This window comes from Sorghum bicolor, chromosome 3 (assembly GCF_000003195.3).
Source record: "Sorghum bicolor cultivar BTx623 chromosome 3, Sorghum_bicolor_NCBIv3, whole genome shotgun sequence".
NCBI lineage: Eukaryota > Viridiplantae > Streptophyta > Magnoliopsida > Poales > Poaceae > Sorghum > Sorghum bicolor.
The window spans coordinates 55,607,844-55,625,085 of record NC_012872.2 but is presented as its reverse complement, the minus strand read 5'-3'; the positions used below and the strand labels follow the sequence as shown (position 1 = coordinate 55,625,085).

Sequence of the window (17,242 nt, the reverse complement as noted above, 5' to 3'; positions counted from 1 at the left end):
TGAAAATTTTACGGTAAAAAAAAAAAACCAACTAAACAAGGCCAGTTTTCGTGTGAGTGCCGAGTGCCTAGCGTGCGTGCGCGGGCCCTGCCTTCCCACTCAGAGCGGCGGTTTTCTCCCCAACAGCGCAGCGCGTGCGGAAAGCCGGAAACCCTAGCCGCCGACGATGTCGGACCCTTTCAACCCGTACTACCGCGGAGCCTTCGCGGGCGGCTACAGTGCGCCGCCGCCGCCGCCGCGTTACTCGGACTTTGAGGTCGACCTCATCGCGTCCCGTTACACCGGCACCCCATCGCCTTATCCATCCTCTGCCGACGTCGGCGCCTTCGACTCGTATGTCGGCGCGAGACGATCTGCGGAAGGTGAGAGCAGCCCTCTCCCTGTTTTGGTTGGTATGAGGAGTTTCCCCGTGTGTTCATCGGACAATGCTGCCGTATTTATCCGATGCATGGGTGATTTGTTTCGTGGTCGTGGTTGTCGTAGTGTATGGACGCGTGGCTGCTTGTTAAACTAGTAGTATGAGGATCAATTGTCTGTGGGACTCGGAGCTTATGTTGGGCGTTGCTGGTTTTAATGGAGCTCGTACTGATCTAGCTATCTTGGATATATATGAACTTGTGAACAATTTTATTACGCTGTGTGGAATTGTGTGGCTAGATATAAAACTTAAATTGAGACACCACAGAGAATAATTAAGGACCGAAATTGCACAATCAAGCATGGATAGTGGTATTGCCTTAAAGTTATATAGGCATGTATCATAACCTCATATCCTCAGCCAGTTGTTGACTAGTTTGTATTTTGGTAGATGCAATGCAGAATGTAGAATTGGACCATTTCGTGGAGGGTTCTTAGTGAATGAGCTTAGCAATGAAGGACCAGAGGATAAAAAAATGGTAGTAATGATATTCGAACAGGGAAGAGCCTTTGGTAATTCGTGGGGAGTAGCTGTACTAGAAAACATAATACTTGGAGCTTAGACCGTTGGCCGTCTGATTTTGAATGTAAAAAAGCTCTCACTGTGTTTCTACCAATAAATCCAAGCCAATTTTCAGGTTAGCTATGGTCTGTAAATGCACTTGATTCTTGCCACTCTACTGAAAGTTAATACTGTTGCAGTTCTTTTCAAGTGAGTAGTACTAAGAGGTTCTCACACAGCATTAGAGCTATGATTATCCCTTATTCTAGTAGTACTCTTATGTTTGATAACTGTGCTTTCATTCATTTCAGTACATTATTATTATTTCCAGTATATGGTTACCTAATACAGCTGGCTTATAAAGTTCTTTTGTATATATACTATAGTTCTCTATCACCAATCTTTTATGGGAAGTCATAGTACTGTTGGCCAGATTGAGGCTTTATATTCATCAAATACTATGGCTAAACGCCCTAGGCTTGAAAGCAGCCTTCCTATATATCCACAACGACCGGGGCAAAAGGACTGTGCCTTCTATATGAGCACGGGAACCTGTAAGTATGGAGATACCTGCAAATTTGACCATCCACAATGGGTTCCAGAGGGTGGGGTTCCAAACTGGAAAGAGGTGACTATCTGTCATTATTATTTGTAGCGATCTATACATCTTATTTTTTATAATGTTACTTATAGTGTACTTATTTTTTATACATACCTTTATGGAATTATCTATGTTATTTCCAAAACCATTTTTTTATTACTGTTAGCAGGGCTAGCCACAAAATAGAAGGTGAGAACACATGTAGCTGTGGCCTCAATTCCTGCATTGAAGCGGTAAAGCATAGTCACGTAGTTTCAGGGTCGATGAGGTCAAGGAAGGGGGTAGAGGGACGTATGTTACTTGTGAGAGGTTTTTACAAGGCTAGATCGAAAATGACCGAGTGTACCCTGGATAGCGATGATGTTCCTGCATCTAATAAGCAAGCTAGAGCAGCTAGCTTCAGCCTGCTGGGCAGCCATTTAATCATGCTCGACTGAGCCCACCTGGATTTTTAAGCTTTATTTAATCCTAGCTGTTTCTTTTTTTCTCATAGGCGCATGGATTTGTTATAAATCCAACAACTTAGGAGTTGTGGCATGCAAAGTGAAACAGAGGGGGTGGTAAAATACTTCGTTTGTTTTTTTTTTTTATAAAAAGAAATATCTCAAGATAAAAAAGTTCATTTAGTTTTAAACAGTGTTTGCACCTAAATTCTAAACTGTAAAGTAAACAGTCAGTCACCTACCATTTTGCCATTAACCGGGCTATGGCCATTTAAATGAGCTAAATGGCCATTTAAACGAGATAAACAGCTCATCAATCGGACATGGTTTACCACCATGTAGAAATGTGCTAAACAACTGTTTAGGCAAATAGTGGTTTTAAATCACATTCAGATATTCCTCACCGGAGTGTGTGGTGTGTCTGTGCTTGAGTTTGTGTGGGTATGTGCTTACTCTTCCTTTTGGAGGGGTACATGTAACCTGTTCAACACTCTCTTTAATAATTTCGTTATTGACAGGTTGGTACTTAACAATTTCCTAATTTACTCCTGATGTTTGTTTCCCCTCCCATGTCATGCATATATCTTGACTCCTCTCATATCTCTTGTCCATGATGCCCCTCTGAATTGCTTTTCTTGACACCCTTGCACACCCCCAATCAACTCCAACACATGTGGGTTGAGGCGGATACTACATCCAAACAAGCCTGCTCTGTGTTATTCAGCAGTACAGCTAAGTTATCGCCCTGGCTACTATAGGCCGTGTTTGAGCTAGTTAACTTTAAGAATACCATCCTACTGTTTGCATCTCTACACAACATGGTTCTTAAGTCATCACCTAGGTTGCTATGTGTTAGGGCAGTCATGGGACCCGGGCATCACCCTGGCTACTATAGGCCGTGTTTGAGCTAGTTAACTTTAAGAATACCATCCTACTGTTTGCATCTCTACACAACATGGTTCTTAAGTCATCACCTAGGTTGCTAGGTGTTAGGGCAGTCATGGGACCCGGGCATGAGAGAGGGAGGGAGGGAGGGGAGGGCATTGGGAACCAGCAGGTCCAAGCAACCTCTTTTTCCCCTGCTGGCTCCAACAGTGGTCAATCTGGGTGGGACAGCAGCGATGTTTGATCCAGATAGGGACAGTGCAGGGGTTGTTATAGGCCTGCAGGGTTTGTTGATGCTCCCTCTCGCCATATTCATATGTACATAAATCTCTTTGCCTAGCTTTTTTTTTCTCCAACTCCTACCTAGCTACTCTCTTTCTTGCTGTTTTGCATGCCTCAGTTTTCCCCCCTCACCGTCCTGCCACAGACATTTAGGCTCAGCATCATTAGCATGCTATCCATTTGCCATTTTGCCACTTTGGTTCCACACACTAATGTGCTGTTTGGTTCGTTTCTCAGTAACGTAAATGGAAACAAAATCAATTCAAATGATATGTGTGGCGGTAACATCAGCAGCTTTAATTTGTTTACATTTGCGTTACAGTGCTGCAACCAAACAGCTCGTAAGTGACTGCAGTCTTCAAGTTTATTCTAGCCTCATCATGCTTGGCAAGCGACTCCTTGCACATTGCATCTGCTCTACGAAGCAGTGTGCCTGTGCCTTACTCTCACTACAACAGCTCTTGCTGTTGCCCCCATTAAATAATGTTTAACGAATACTTAATCAGCTTTTTTTCGAATCGAGGGATTATCCCCATTTCCATTGAATGAACAACGGAAATACCGTTCATACAGATAGTTTGTAGGACCGATAGAGAAGACTAGAAAGAAGTACAGTTCTGGAAGAAAGAAACTACAAAGACAGCTAACGCACTTAGCTCACGACAGCTATGGCTTGTCAGCACAGCAAAAGGAAAGCACCAGCAAAATAACCAAGTTTGATTGCACAGAAGTTTAAACAAGCGACAAAGCGCCTTCCTCGAGACAGTTTCTTGCAAAAGACCAGACATCAATCTGTCTTCATCAGTCGCCTGCTCACTTCTGTCCATCCGGGGCATCCTCTTCATCAGTTGATTTGTTGTCCTCCAGAGCGAGGTGCTTTTGATCTCTCACCTCCCTGCTCACCAGTTGCATAGCAATTTTCAGCATTGTATTTGCTCCAGCAATCAACTGCTCCTTATCTTCCTCCAGAAACAAACCTGCCCAATATTCCATAAGCGAACAAGCATAACATATAACATGAATTGGACTAGTAACAACTTTGTCCTCAAAACAAGCACTATTCCGAGTTTTCCAAATTGCCCAACAAATAGCAGCAATGCCAATTGCATGAAATTTGGTACCATAAGGTAACCATTGCTCACACCAAGCCCAACTTTGATTCAAATTTCTAGGTACATTAGAAGCACCTAAACAATGAGCTACAACAGCCCAGACTGCTTTGGCCAAACTGCATTGAAATAACAGATGAGAAACAGATTCATTACACTCACAGAACAAGCAAGAAGGATCACCAGTCCACTTTCTTTTAACCATATTATCCCTAGTGAGTAAAGCATTATTTGCCACAAGCCAAAGAAAAATCTTAATTTTAGCAGGAATTTTGCCCTTCCAAATGTTCTTATAGTAGATGCCTGCATCATTAGTGGTGAGAAATTTATAAACTGATTTAACAGAAAAGCACCCTTTCTTATCAAACTTCCAGTTTACCATATCCTCCCCATCAGTTAAAGTAATCTTCTCAACTTTTCTAAGAATGTTGTTCCAATCAAGTCTCATATTGTCTACTAACCATCTAGTAAAATTGACAGACCTTTGTTTCATCTGAGATACAGAAATGTCTAGTTGCATGCATATAGAAAACAAATCAGGAAACAAGCATTCGAGGGGTTTATCAAAAAGCCAACTATCTTTCCAGAACAGAGCTTTATCACCATTTTTTATTTTTACCTTCCTTCCCTGTAAGTATATGTGTCTAATTTTCAAGAGATCAGCCCAAATTGCTGAGTCATTCTGCCTGTGTTTCACAGTACAGATGTTTTTTTTCCTCAGATATTTGTATTGTACAATGTCTTGCCAAAGACCTTTCTCAGTGTCAAGCTTCCACCACCATTTACAAAGCAAACTTATATTCATTTTCCTAAGGTCCCTAATACCTAACCCACCTTTCTTCTTATGCTTACAAATTTTAGCCCATTTCAGCAAATGATATTTCTTCTTAGTACCTCCACCCTGCCAGAAAAATTTCCTTCTCACTTTATCCATCTTGGTTATAATAGTTTTAGGCAACAAATATATAGACATATGATATATTGGTGAATTGCTTAGACTAGAGTTGATTAGAACTGTTCTTCCAGCAATAGACATCATACTCCCTTTCCATGGGTCCAATTTTTTATTATTCTTTTCAACCAAAGGTAACCAATCCAGGACATGCAGTCTGCTTGGGCTAACAGGGACACCCAGATATTTAATAGGGAAGATGCCAATCTGACAATTGAAAATTTCAGCATAGACATTAGCCCAATTATCCTTATCATTTATAACCAGCACTTCACTCTTGTAAAAGTTAATTTTGAGACCCGCCATCAATTCATACATATATAGAAGCAACTTCATATTTCTAGCTCCCTCAAGATTGTGCTCAAGACAAATTATGGTATCATCAGCATATTGTAGCACAGCAACACCCTTATTAACAATATGGTCTATCAAACCTGAGAAAAGATTATTTGATTGGGCCTTGTGAATCATACGAGATAAACCGTCTGCTACAAAATTGAACAATATTGGTGATAAAGGATCACCCTGTCTCACCCCTTTGTAACTCTTAATATAAGGACCAGTTAGGTTGTTTAGCTTGACACTAACTGTACCCCCAGAAACTACTTGTTCAATCCACTTACACCATTTATCATTAAAACCCCTCGCAGCTAAACAACTAAACAAGAAATTCCACTTGACCTTGTCATAGGCCTTCTCAAAATCAAGCTTAAGAATAATCCCCACCTGATTCTTCCTTTTTGTCTCATGTAAAATTTCATGCAAAACCATGACCCCACTCATAATATTTCTTCCCTTCATGAAAGCAGTTTGATTAGTATGAATGAGCTTGTCTGCTACTTTTTCAAGTCTCAAGGTCAGAGTTTTTGTGATGAGTTTATATAAACAGTTCAAGAGACAAATGGGTCTAAATTGTTGGATCTTAGAAGCATCAGTAATTTTGGGTAAAAGAGTAATAATACCATAATTAATTCTACTAATATCAATTTTGCCTTCATAGAAATCATCAAACAACTGGATAATATCTTCTTTAACTATATTCCAGCAAGTTTGATAAAACTCAATTGGTATTTTGTCAGGCCCAGCAGCTTTATTCTTTTCCATTTGAAATAAAGCATCTTTAATCTCTGATTCAGAGAAAGGTTTAGTCAAATTAGAATTTTCTTCATCAGATACCTTTTCCAGCTCATCCCAAATACTATTATCTATATGTATATTATGCTCTTCAGATGGACCAAAAAGATCACCATAGTAATCAGTTGCATGTTTCAACAAATTATCATCGCCCTCAATTACAAATCCATCACTTTCAAGAAATAAAACAGAATTTTTCCTCTTCCTCCCATTAGCAATACTATGAAAGTATTTAGTGTTATTATCTCCTTTGAGCAGCCACTGCTCATGGCACCTCTTCACCCAGTAAGATTCCTCTTGATCCAAAAGCTGCAAGGATTCCTTGATCAGCCAAACTTTTCTAGCCATTTGTTCCTGAGTAAGGCTTTTCTCTTCCTCTATACCTTCTAGCTCAAACAATTCTTCACTCACCAGTTTCCTCCTTTTCTTCAATTCTCCTTGCAGATTAAACCCCCACCCCTTAAAATATTGTTTCACAAGTTTCAACTTTTGTTGAATTCTATCCAAAGAAGTTCTAGCATTACAATGTTTAGACCAGATTTTTTCAACTGCCCCTAAAAACTCAGGATTATCCAACCAATTGAGCTCAAATCTAAACTGCAAAAATTTAAGAGGTTTATGACAATCAGAGGTTAAAATCAGAGGGTTATGATCAGAAATTTCTCTAGGAAGTCTCTTAACCATAGCAGTTGGAAAAATATCTTCCCAATCTCTAGAGACCAAAATCCTATCAAGCTTTTCCAGAGTAGGATCTTCTTGATTATTAGACCAAGTATAGAGGCCACCAGTCATGACAATCTCTTTAAGTTCATAAAAACCAATCAGAGAGTTAAAGAGGTTTGTGAACCTAGTTAAACCATGAGGCTTATTTCTCTCACTAGCAAATCTTACAATATTAAAATCACCCCCTATCAAAATAGGATTTGAATTGCGAGAGCAAAAAGAGGAAAGTTCAGCAAGAAAGTCCATCTTCTTATCATCATGAGCAGCACCATACACTATTAGCAGATTCCACTTTATTTTGTTACTTTTGTCCCACAAGTTCATTTGAAGCATAAAGTCACCTTGTTGAAAGGATCCTACATCATACAAATCATTTCTCACACCTACCAAAATACCACCAGATTTTCCTTTGGAAGGGTTATACAACCATAAATAATCTTTATTTGGATCAAACTTCCTAAGAATCTTCTCTTCACAATCCTTGATCATAGTTTCTTGTAAACCAACAAAATGAAACCGATTTTGAGATATCAAATCCTTAAGGAATGTAGACACTCCTTTTTTCCTAAGACCTCGACAGTTCCAAATTAAACCGTTGATACTCATTTTTTAACTTTTCTAATATTTTTTGTAACATTCTTTTTACTCAATTTTCCTTTTTTCTTCTTCAAATCATCAGGAGTTTCCTGTATGATTCTCCTATTGTTTTGAGAATTGGCCAGCATTAAACTTTTTCTCTTTTCTCTTTTTTTTCTCCTTGATTCAACCAGAATAAAATCTTCTGACTCAGAAGACTCATCATTAATCCACTCAATAGCTAATGGAACATCTTCTTCTAAGCCCCCCTCAACTAAATCAGTTTGAGGTTTTTGATTTTTAACAATTTGCTTTTGATACAAATCATCTCTAGCTTTCTCTAAGTCTCTAATGAGGTTAAAAGTATCAAAACTACTTTCATCAACCACAATACCCATGCAAGATGTAATATGAGAAATATCATCATCTAAAAGCACAGAAAAGGAGTTATGATTAGAATATATACCTTCAAAGCTTGTATCCTCAGTATTTCTCTCCAATTCTTCCAAATTAGTCAGGGGTGTGATCTTCTTCAGCCTTTCACTTCTCCTTCTTTCTTGCTCAGGAACAGTTTTTTCAATCTGTACCTCATAGTCAGATAAGGGCAGGGCTCCACCCTTAATGGTGCCTCCATCAATGTCCATGATCTCACTTTCTTGAGTGTTGACAATGGTGTCATCAGATAAAAAGATCTCAGGAGATTGAGTGTTAACAGTTACACTCACACCTTTTGTATCATCCTCCTTGAGCTTGTCATCTAGCTTATCAAGTGACATTTCCTTAATATTAATTTCTGAAGTCTCATTCATAAACCATATCTGCTTGGAATTGTTCTCTTGATCATTCTTAGAAGTTTGGCCAACACCATCCAAACCAGCTAGTGATGCCAGTTTCTGTGCAAAGGAATCACTATCAGAATCAGAGTCCTCCAAAGTCTCAGGAATATGAACTTTCTCCCCATCATCATCAATACATCTCTTCCTGAATGACTTTTGTGCAACACTCTTCGGATTAGTTGTAGTGAGATCACCACAACCAACTTTAGGTGGAGCAGACCAACATACTTGAGATTGTTTACTAGTATCATTTTCTTTTCCTTTGTTACTGGTGTCTCCTGCTCCAGATAGACTTTCATTCTTCTCTTCTAGCTGACTTTTCCCAGCATCCATTCCAGACTTAGTTCTTTTAGCAGGAGGTTGGGACTCAGGATCACCCACAGTAATTCCACTCTTAAGCATCTTGGGTCCACTCTCCATAGTGACTTCCCTCTCAAAGCCAAAGTCAATCAGATACATGCCCAAGAAACTCTCAGCGGTCTTAGGTACCCTAGTGACATCCCTACAGGCTATCTTGAGTCTAACATAATCATACCTGTATCTAGACCCTTCATCAATTTCCAACACCTTACCCACCAATCCACCTATTTTGGCAAGGGTCTTTATAGACCTCTGATCAGCAGGAATCCCACTAACTCTGAACCAGGCAGTCCGCAGAATACCTTTAGCACCAACAGCAGGGGACCATGTCTCAATTGTAATTTGAGCATCATTTCTCAGAGTCAGATTTTTAATACGACTCCATTCAGTCACCATCTTAGCACTAGGAAATCTAAGCAGAAACTTTTTATCAGCTATTGGCCGTGCACGCCATCTCCAAGTATCAGCTCCAATGAGATTCATAAACTCAAACTCAATTTGTTTAGCATTGGCATTACCTTCTACCACTTTGATGACAGCAGTACTAGCTTTTTCAATTGCCACCCTAGAATCAATACATTCCTCTATAAAAAAGAAGCTCTGTTCTTCTACTTGAGTGGCACAAAGTTCAGGACCATAATTCCAGGGAAGACATTTCTTACAATCAAAAGTATTATGATTGGTAAAGCCACAAATCTCACATAACATCCTACGACAATCCAGAGAAGCATGATTAAAGAGACCACAGAACTCACAAGCAACATTCACAGATTTACCCATAGCCAGAGACGAATCATCAGTATCAAGAGATTTTGGCTTACTGTCTTTCTTTGAGGCCACCTCCTTTTGTATATCAGCATCTTTACAACTTTCCTCCCCATGATTGTTCCCAGTAGGATTACTCTTTCCTTCCCATCTGTTCCTGAGTTCTTCTGAATCTTGAGTTTGAGCATCCTTACCAACTAAAGTATCACCATTCTTCTCCTCCTTCCCAGGTTCCTCATCCTTGCGTCTCCAAGAATTGAACCTCCCCCCACCTCTGTTACCACCCAGCCCTGGTCCAAATCTCCCCCGATCCTGAGTGAAACCACCACGCGTCTGCCCAAAGCCACCACGCTCATGCCCAAAACCACCACGATTCTGACCAAAACCAGCCCGACCATAGCCAAAGCCTCCACGATCCTGACCAAAGTTACCTCTCCCCGAGCCGAACCCGCTTTGTCTGCCTCCACCTCGTGGCTGCATCTCAACTACTACAGTAGGGGCTGGATTAGCACGCACCACTGCAGCAAACGACCTTGGTTTGGCTCCAGGCCACAAATGACCCACAAATCTGGATAGATCCACTCGAGAGAGGGCACTAGAGTTAGGGTTTCTCGGATTTGGGGGAACCCCTCCGACTCGGATGGGGTTTTTAGAGTCCTGAAGTGGAGAGTACCCCGACTCGGGATCTCTCTCACCGCTATTCTCACCCCCTTCTGTATGAGTGCCACGTGTATACCCGATCGGACAAGCTCCCAGAATCCCCGGTACAACTTGCACTTTGGGGGGTTTTCGGAACCACCTCTGGTTCCCCTGTTTCTGAAATCCCCATGACTGATCAACATGATTGGATTTTCTATTCCTAGGACGAACATCCTCAGGATGTTCATACGAATTCCATTGCAAATGAATCGGGGTGGACTTGATTCTTACAGTCTCACCGTCAATCTCCTCAAAGGGAAATTCCCCTTTCTGAATCGCCAATTGGTGCCTCAAATCATGCTTCGAAGTAGGACTAAAACTTTTTTTCTTCGAAATAATGCGAGTAGAATCACAGAGGGAAGGAAACTCAGAGGACCTGAATCTCGATGTAGATGAAGCAGAGTATCGATGTCGCGGATTCGACACCGGAACCGGCACGGACGAAGACACCAAAAGCTGTTCCCGCCCGCGACGATCCTCCGGCCGACCCTCTCCGATTTCGCCTCCAACCTTTCGTCCCGTCGCGAGGTGTCCCCGTCGGCGGGACTCCGGTGAAGGACCGCCAAACACCCTTCCGACCCCTAACTTTTGCTCCGCCGCGAGGTGTCCCCGTCGGCGGAACTCCGGTGAGGGACCGCCAAGCACACTCTCGACCCCTAACCTTCGTTCCGTCGCGGAATATCCCCGTCGGCGACACTCCGGTGAGGGCCCGCCCGACTCCCTCTCGACCGCCCTCTCGACCGCCCCCATCAACTTCCTCTCATCAAAGCTGGACTTGGTTAATATATTACTTCCCCTCATGTTTGATTATGATTATAGGAAAATATATTCAAATACTTAATCAGCTGAGGTGCTGATAAACATTGACAAAAGCAACAATTCATGTGGGGCCACGCCTAGCTAAAAGAAAAGTTGCACTTTCACGGGAATGTTGTTTCTGTATCAACTTTGAAATTTCCCTGTCTATTTCTTGATTTGCCTTTTCATATTTGATGCCTTCTGAAAATATCTCTAATATTATGTACCTGTGCCTTCTGTTTGCAATCCTCTAACTGATTCTCTTTCTGGCTTTCTTAAATTCCTTTTGCAGGTCCCGAATGTTGAAGATTCTTATCCTGAGCGACCAGGGGAACCAGATTGTCCTGTAAGCATGTCATATTCTAGTTTTAGAATCTGTCTGACCAATATATTGATAGCATTGTTCTCAAAATTGCAGTATTTATTGAGTGGTAGATGTAAGTTTAAATCTAAATGCAAGTTCAACCATCCCAAGAAAATGGTGAATGCATTAGCAACAGGAACAGACAATGAAGTAAGTTAATTATATCTGTTCACTAGATTGCTAATTTTTCGACTCCTCTGTGAGAGTCTCAATGTCTGTGCTTTCCTGAAATGCAACAGTCACTAATCGCTGATAGCGCTATCTTACCAGTGAGGCCTTCTGAACCTGTTTGTTCGGTAAGATCTTCCATTGCTGTCAATTATTATTATTTTTTTCTCATGGCACAGTCCTTCATTTCTTGACTGTCCTGTATTTCAGTTCTATGCAAAAACAGGCAAATGCAAATTTGGTGCCATTTGCAAGTTCGATCATCCAAAACCAAAAGATATTAAGACACCACCTTTGATTGCAAAGGAAACCATATATACAGCAACAACTGATGCAGCAGCGAACATTGGTGCAGCAGATGATTCAGTTCCAGCAAAGACACGTGCACCAACTGCCCCAGCCTCACATAATGCAAAGGGGCTTCCTATAAGACCAGTATGTATTTACCAAATGGTTCTTTAGCTAGAGCAGTAAACTTTAGTTATCTTTTTTTATTTGCTAGAGCACTAGATACACTAAATTTCAGTTTTATTCAGTCTTTTATTTGGAAACCATATCAATAAATATGTTGCAAAATATACGCAAAAAGGTAAAGTTAAAGTCTGTTCTATGCTTACTGCAAATTCTGTCAGTAATCCAGACTTGGTGTATAAAAGATTTTTACGAGTAAAGATTGTTATCTCTCGACAACTCCTATTTCTTAGTAAAATCTATCTACCAAAGTATGTCTGCTACTGTATCTTCACATATCGCTTTAGTTTAGTACCATTGACTGTACCCAAATAGCTTGTATTGCTCAAGACATTTTCTCCCATATTGCAGGGTGAAGTGGATTGCTCGTTTTATATGAAGACAGGCAGGTAACCTTCTTCACGAGCAGGATTGCTAAGATGAATTATTTACCTCTTGTGCATATAAGTTTGGAGGGATCTGACATTTTTCTTTTTGCGCTTTTACAGCTGCAAATATGGTTCTGTTTGTCGCTTCAACCATCCTGATCGGCCAGGTCTGTTCTTTTCATAACTAATCATTTGGTTGAGTTAAATTGTCATGGCATCCTATAGGTCTTCTGTTTCCATTTGTGTTACCTCCAGAAGGATAGAGAAACCATCAGCAGGAAGCTCACTCTAATCAAATCGTGCTTTAGCTTTGCAAATCATTCTAAAAGCAGAGCTTGTAGTGACCTTGTAAACGTTAAAGGTTTTTAAAAGTCTTAATAGTATAGAAAAGGCACGAGAGCTTCTAATATTATGTTTTAGTTACGAATTGAAACACCTGATTGACATATAGTGAAGTTATGATAAGCACTTTGAATTTTTTCTGAAGTATCTTTTACTGATTAGCTTAGGTTTTGAGAATATTGATAGTTTCTTGCACTTGTGACTATTATCATGTGTCTGTTTTTGAATGTCATGCTAAAATATCTTGACCTTATACCACAAATTTTCAGACAGCAATCACAAAATATTTCTCATTCCATTTTCAATGTTCAGACTAGTATACTTATCAACTTCATTGTAACGATATCATTAGCGCTTACCATTATGACCCTCCATTTTTTTATTAACACCCCCCCCCCTTCTCTCTGATGATAAATATTGTTTTGTGTGTGCAGCTGTGGATATAGCTTTTGTGGCTCCACTGCTTCCTTGTCCAGCATCCACTGTCCCTGGAGTGGTGCTGAATCCGGCTGCAAATTTCCTGCAAAGCTTTGATTTTCATGCAAGTCACGTGCCGGTATGTGTAGACTAAGAGTCTAAAAATTTGTGATGTACATAACATTTACATTCTTTTTTTTTTTTTGTAAAACACAGGTTGAGCCTGCGCCGATCTATCCTCAAAGGCCCGGAGAAATTGTTTGTGATGTATGTTATATAGCTGTCTCCTTTGTCCAATTCATTTTTTCATGTGCTTGTTTTATTGTGCTTATTTTAGAAATTTAGAGCTTTTGGCCCTTTTTCTCATTTTTGTGTACTGCAGTTTTACATGAAAACAGGATCTTGCAAGTATTCTCAGAAATGCAAGTTTCACCACCCTATTGACCGGTCGGCACCTCATTTCAATGAAAACGGGGACCCTCAGCCGCCTGTTACACTTGGCTTTCCAAGGAGAGAGGTAACATGCTAGACTATTACCAGTAGCTTAGATGCTTCATATTGTAAAATGTTATGTGCTAACTAATATCCTGTTATATCATGTCTGTGATACTTTAATGACTTTCTGATCATTCTTGTGGGATAACACTGTTTTTAAACCAAGAATGAAGACCTGAGCTTGATTTTGCTCAGTTTGCACACTGGATCTTTATGAATAAAGTTCAGAGAAAATAATGTCATGCCAAGCATTGGCATGAATTGAATGCCACATCTTCCACTGCAGCACCTGGGAAAATTAATCTGGCCATTTCGTTTTGTTGGCCTTTACTTGGCTGGCATAAGATGTTTTCTGCCAAATTGGACTACAGCAAACTGATTTTTTTTCATTAAATTTGTTGACAAAAATACATGTCAAACCGGCAATCTGCTAGTAAGCTGGCATTTCAACTTGTAAACTGATGCTGTCTCTTGTTTATAAATATACAAGAGCATGACGTGTATGTTCCTGTTGACAGAATTTCCTCAATGTTACGGCATCAATTGAAATTATCTCTTTATTCATTGTCATTAGAAAGAATGCTTTTGTGCTTGTATGTTCTCTGTGACCTTTTACTTCTGTTTATGTTTACAAAAGTTGATTTAATTACATGCTTGTTAAAGTGCTGATTCTTACACAGGACGCTGAGGCCTGTGCCTTCTACATGAGGTCTGGCACGTGCAGGTTCGGTGTGCACTGCAAGTTCGACCACCCTCCTCGCCAGAAGGCTATTTCCAAGCTGCAGGCAGCTGGAAAGGAAGGAATAGAAGGGCTGAGCGTTGCCCTGCACGACCCTGATGTCTGATACTGTAAACCTGCATCTGGATCTAATACCATTCGAATCGCACTGTTAGTTAATGCTTGATGCTGTCATTGTCTTGTTGGGAGTCTGACTTGTAAAGTTCAGTATCACCGGAAGTGTTTGTCGGAACAGTGCTGGTACTAACGATTTATTTACCTTCGGTCGGTTGCTGCAGATGACAATTGACAATAGTGTGGTATGTACTGTGTTGCTATGTCAAGGTGCATATTGCAGGTTTCAAGAGTAAATGCACCGCTGGTTCTCTAACTTTCACTGGATGCTAACCTGGTCCCAAACTTAAATTTGTCATGTGAGATTCTAGTTACCATAACTTGGGTTAATCTGCTTGCCATGGTTATGTGATGATATGGCATTGGGATGTGGAGCCTACATGATGGTAGGGATATAGGATATAGAGTGACATGTTTGCCTCACATGTTGATGCAATGCCAACGTGAGTTTAGGCCTTTAGGTATCTGGATATACATTTCGGACCTGGATGGCACCTTGAGTAAGTTTGAGAATCGACAGTGTATTTTAGTACATGCTAGAGCAACTTTAGCGAGCCCAAAATCAAGGGCCTAATTTTGAGGCTGCCTTTATTTTTGGGTGAAAAAAAAGTCCTTGATCCTCCTTAACTTCTGTGATAGTCTGATCTCCAAACACAGGACATAAACCTCTCGGAGCGATTCATGGGCAATGCCTAACCATAAAGAGAAGCCATTAGAGTAACAAACGCAAAACTGCCATTGACAAAAAAATAAAGTGCTCAAAGGATGGATTTTAGTTTTAGAAAGTGCATCTAATACTATCGTGGGTATTGGTGAATTAATGACAATACAAATGAATAACTAATGATGTTTGTGAAGTATTTTAGCGACTAACGATTGTGACCCCTCGATTGCAAATAACTAATGATGTTTGTGAAGTATTTTTAGTGACTAACGATCGTGACCCTCCTTGGTTGCAACCCCTACAACACACGAATACAACTAGAGTCTATGGAGCAAATCAGCTAGGATCGGCTGACCGACCCAACTGGCTCACCTATAATCACACATCTCTCTCCCTTGCTTGATCGTAACCCTTTTCTTAACGCTTGGACATGAAATCTCTCTTGGACATAGGGTGTGAGCCCGAACTAGGATAAACCACTTGAGTATGAGGCCACAAGTTCTAATTACTCATTGTGATAATGAGCCCATGACAATTGACACGTCGCGTGTGTTTCCATAGTTTCAATGGTCCATGCCACATATGGTGTTGGAATTGACAACACTGCTCCAAAGGCCGCGTCCATTTTAGCAACAGTGTTCTCTCTACCGGAATGTTCTCCTCGGGCTAGAATCTCCATTTTGAGAGCTTGGATTTCATCACGGATCGCTTCGGCGAGAACCCTCACTTTATGATAGTCGACTTAAATAGAACCTATCACGCGTTGGTTGGATGACCATGGTACGCTAAGTTCATTGTCGTACCAAACCATACCTACCTCAAGCTACGAGGTCATAACAATAGGCACTGGTAGAGAAAGTGTTGCGCATGCAGTGATGATCATGATCATTGCCTCGGCAGATCTGCCAACATTAGGCAAGAGGTTGCAAAAGAGTCTCTCGAGTCAAAGAAAGCAACATCCTCGAGCTCACCAAGGCGGTCGATATCGACCTTGAGTGCCTAGAAAATATGGTGTGTACTAGCTCCAACCTCCCTCCGAAATAGGACTAACATTTTTGCGCGGAAGGGGCCAAAGATCACATGGATCTCGCTCCTTGAGTGGTGGTGGGGTTGCCAAACACTCCCTCAACTTGACTCCTGGTGCAAAGCAGTTAAGCAGCGCATGCGCAAGTTTGACGAGGAGAAGCGTAGGAGTAGGACTATGGTGGAGGAGCTTGCTAAGCTTTTGGCGGACGGATTATAAAGGAGGTCCAACCTGCTTCGCTACAATATTAGCCAACTGTGCTATGGTGACATCCTAACATGCCACCATATGTAGTTCAGTGGCACAATAGTTTGCTTTTACCATGCTAGCCAATTAGTATGGGCAAAAGTGTTAGCTTCTTAAAAGGTAGGAGAGTTATTTTAAAATATTGATTTGAAAGGACAGTCGAGTAAGAGATCAACTAATTGTGATTAATATGACGCCTTGATAACTCGCAAAACTAAAACAATCTTCAGAATGGATGACAAAGAAAAAGAGAAAAATAAGAGTGCAATAGCACATAAGGCCTTGTTTGGATGTTGTTGGATTTATCTCAATCCATATGTGTTAGAGTGGATTGGGGGTGGAATTTAGTTCAAGATCTACTCCAATCCACCCCAACACATATGAATTGATGCGAATCCGACTACATCCAAACAAAGCTTAAATGTCGTTCACCTTATACAGATGTAGAACACTTCTTTCCTCCATCCCAAAATAAATCTTCATCTCATAATTAAGTCAAACCATTCTCAATTTTGACTATGTTTTAAAAAATAGTATAAAAATTTGTATCCCCAAGAAGATTTTACTTTAGTTGTGAGATCTTTCAATCAGTGTTTTCAGATGCTCCCAAAACGGCCTGTGAAATCACTTAAAATACCACTTCGACCGCCCCCACCCCCCCCCCCCCCCCCCCCCCCCGGCGCGCGCTTATACTACCTATTAGTAGTCCATTTAAATTTCAAATGGCGTTACTGCCAAAATGTGCCGC

At 40.8% G+C, this 17,242-nt stretch overlaps 1 protein-coding gene across 2 annotated transcripts; it reads left to right on the top strand.

The window, feature by feature from the left end:
• LOC110433867 (zinc finger CCCH domain-containing protein 8-like) lies at positions 70-14,851 on the top strand. Of its 2 annotated transcripts, XM_021456741.1 has the most exons (12): positions 70-362; positions 1,306-1,547; positions 11,375-11,428; positions 11,501-11,596; positions 11,686-11,742; positions 11,825-12,049; positions 12,437-12,474; positions 12,574-12,620; positions 13,230-13,351; positions 13,429-13,479; positions 13,595-13,729; positions 14,388-14,851. In XM_021456741.1, exons 1-12 carry the CDS (start codon positions 167-169, stop codon positions 14,550-14,552), a joined length of 1,428 nt encoding a protein of 475 aa, XP_021312416.1. In that variant the 5' UTR covers positions 70-166; the 3' UTR covers positions 14,553-14,851. The 2 variants fall into 2 exon arrangements, with proteins under 2 accessions (XP_021312416.1, XP_021312417.1); XM_021456742.1 differs by lacking the exon at positions 1,306-1,547 and having other exon boundaries at positions 113-362.

Bases quoted from the DNA above. Each gene is read 5' to 3' on its own strand.
- LOC110433867 (XM_021456741.1), top strand. From the start codon at position 167: ATGTCGGACCCTTTCAACCCGTACTACCGCGGAGCCTTCGCGGGCGGC. The intron at 11,429-11,500 runs GTAAGCATGTCA...TCAAAATTGCAG, and splicing joins CAGGGGAACCAGATTGTCCT to TATTTATTGAGTGGTAGATG. The intron at 13,480-13,594 runs GTATGTTATATA...TGTGTACTGCAG, and splicing joins CCGGAGAAATTGTTTGTGAT to TTTTACATGAAAACAGGATC.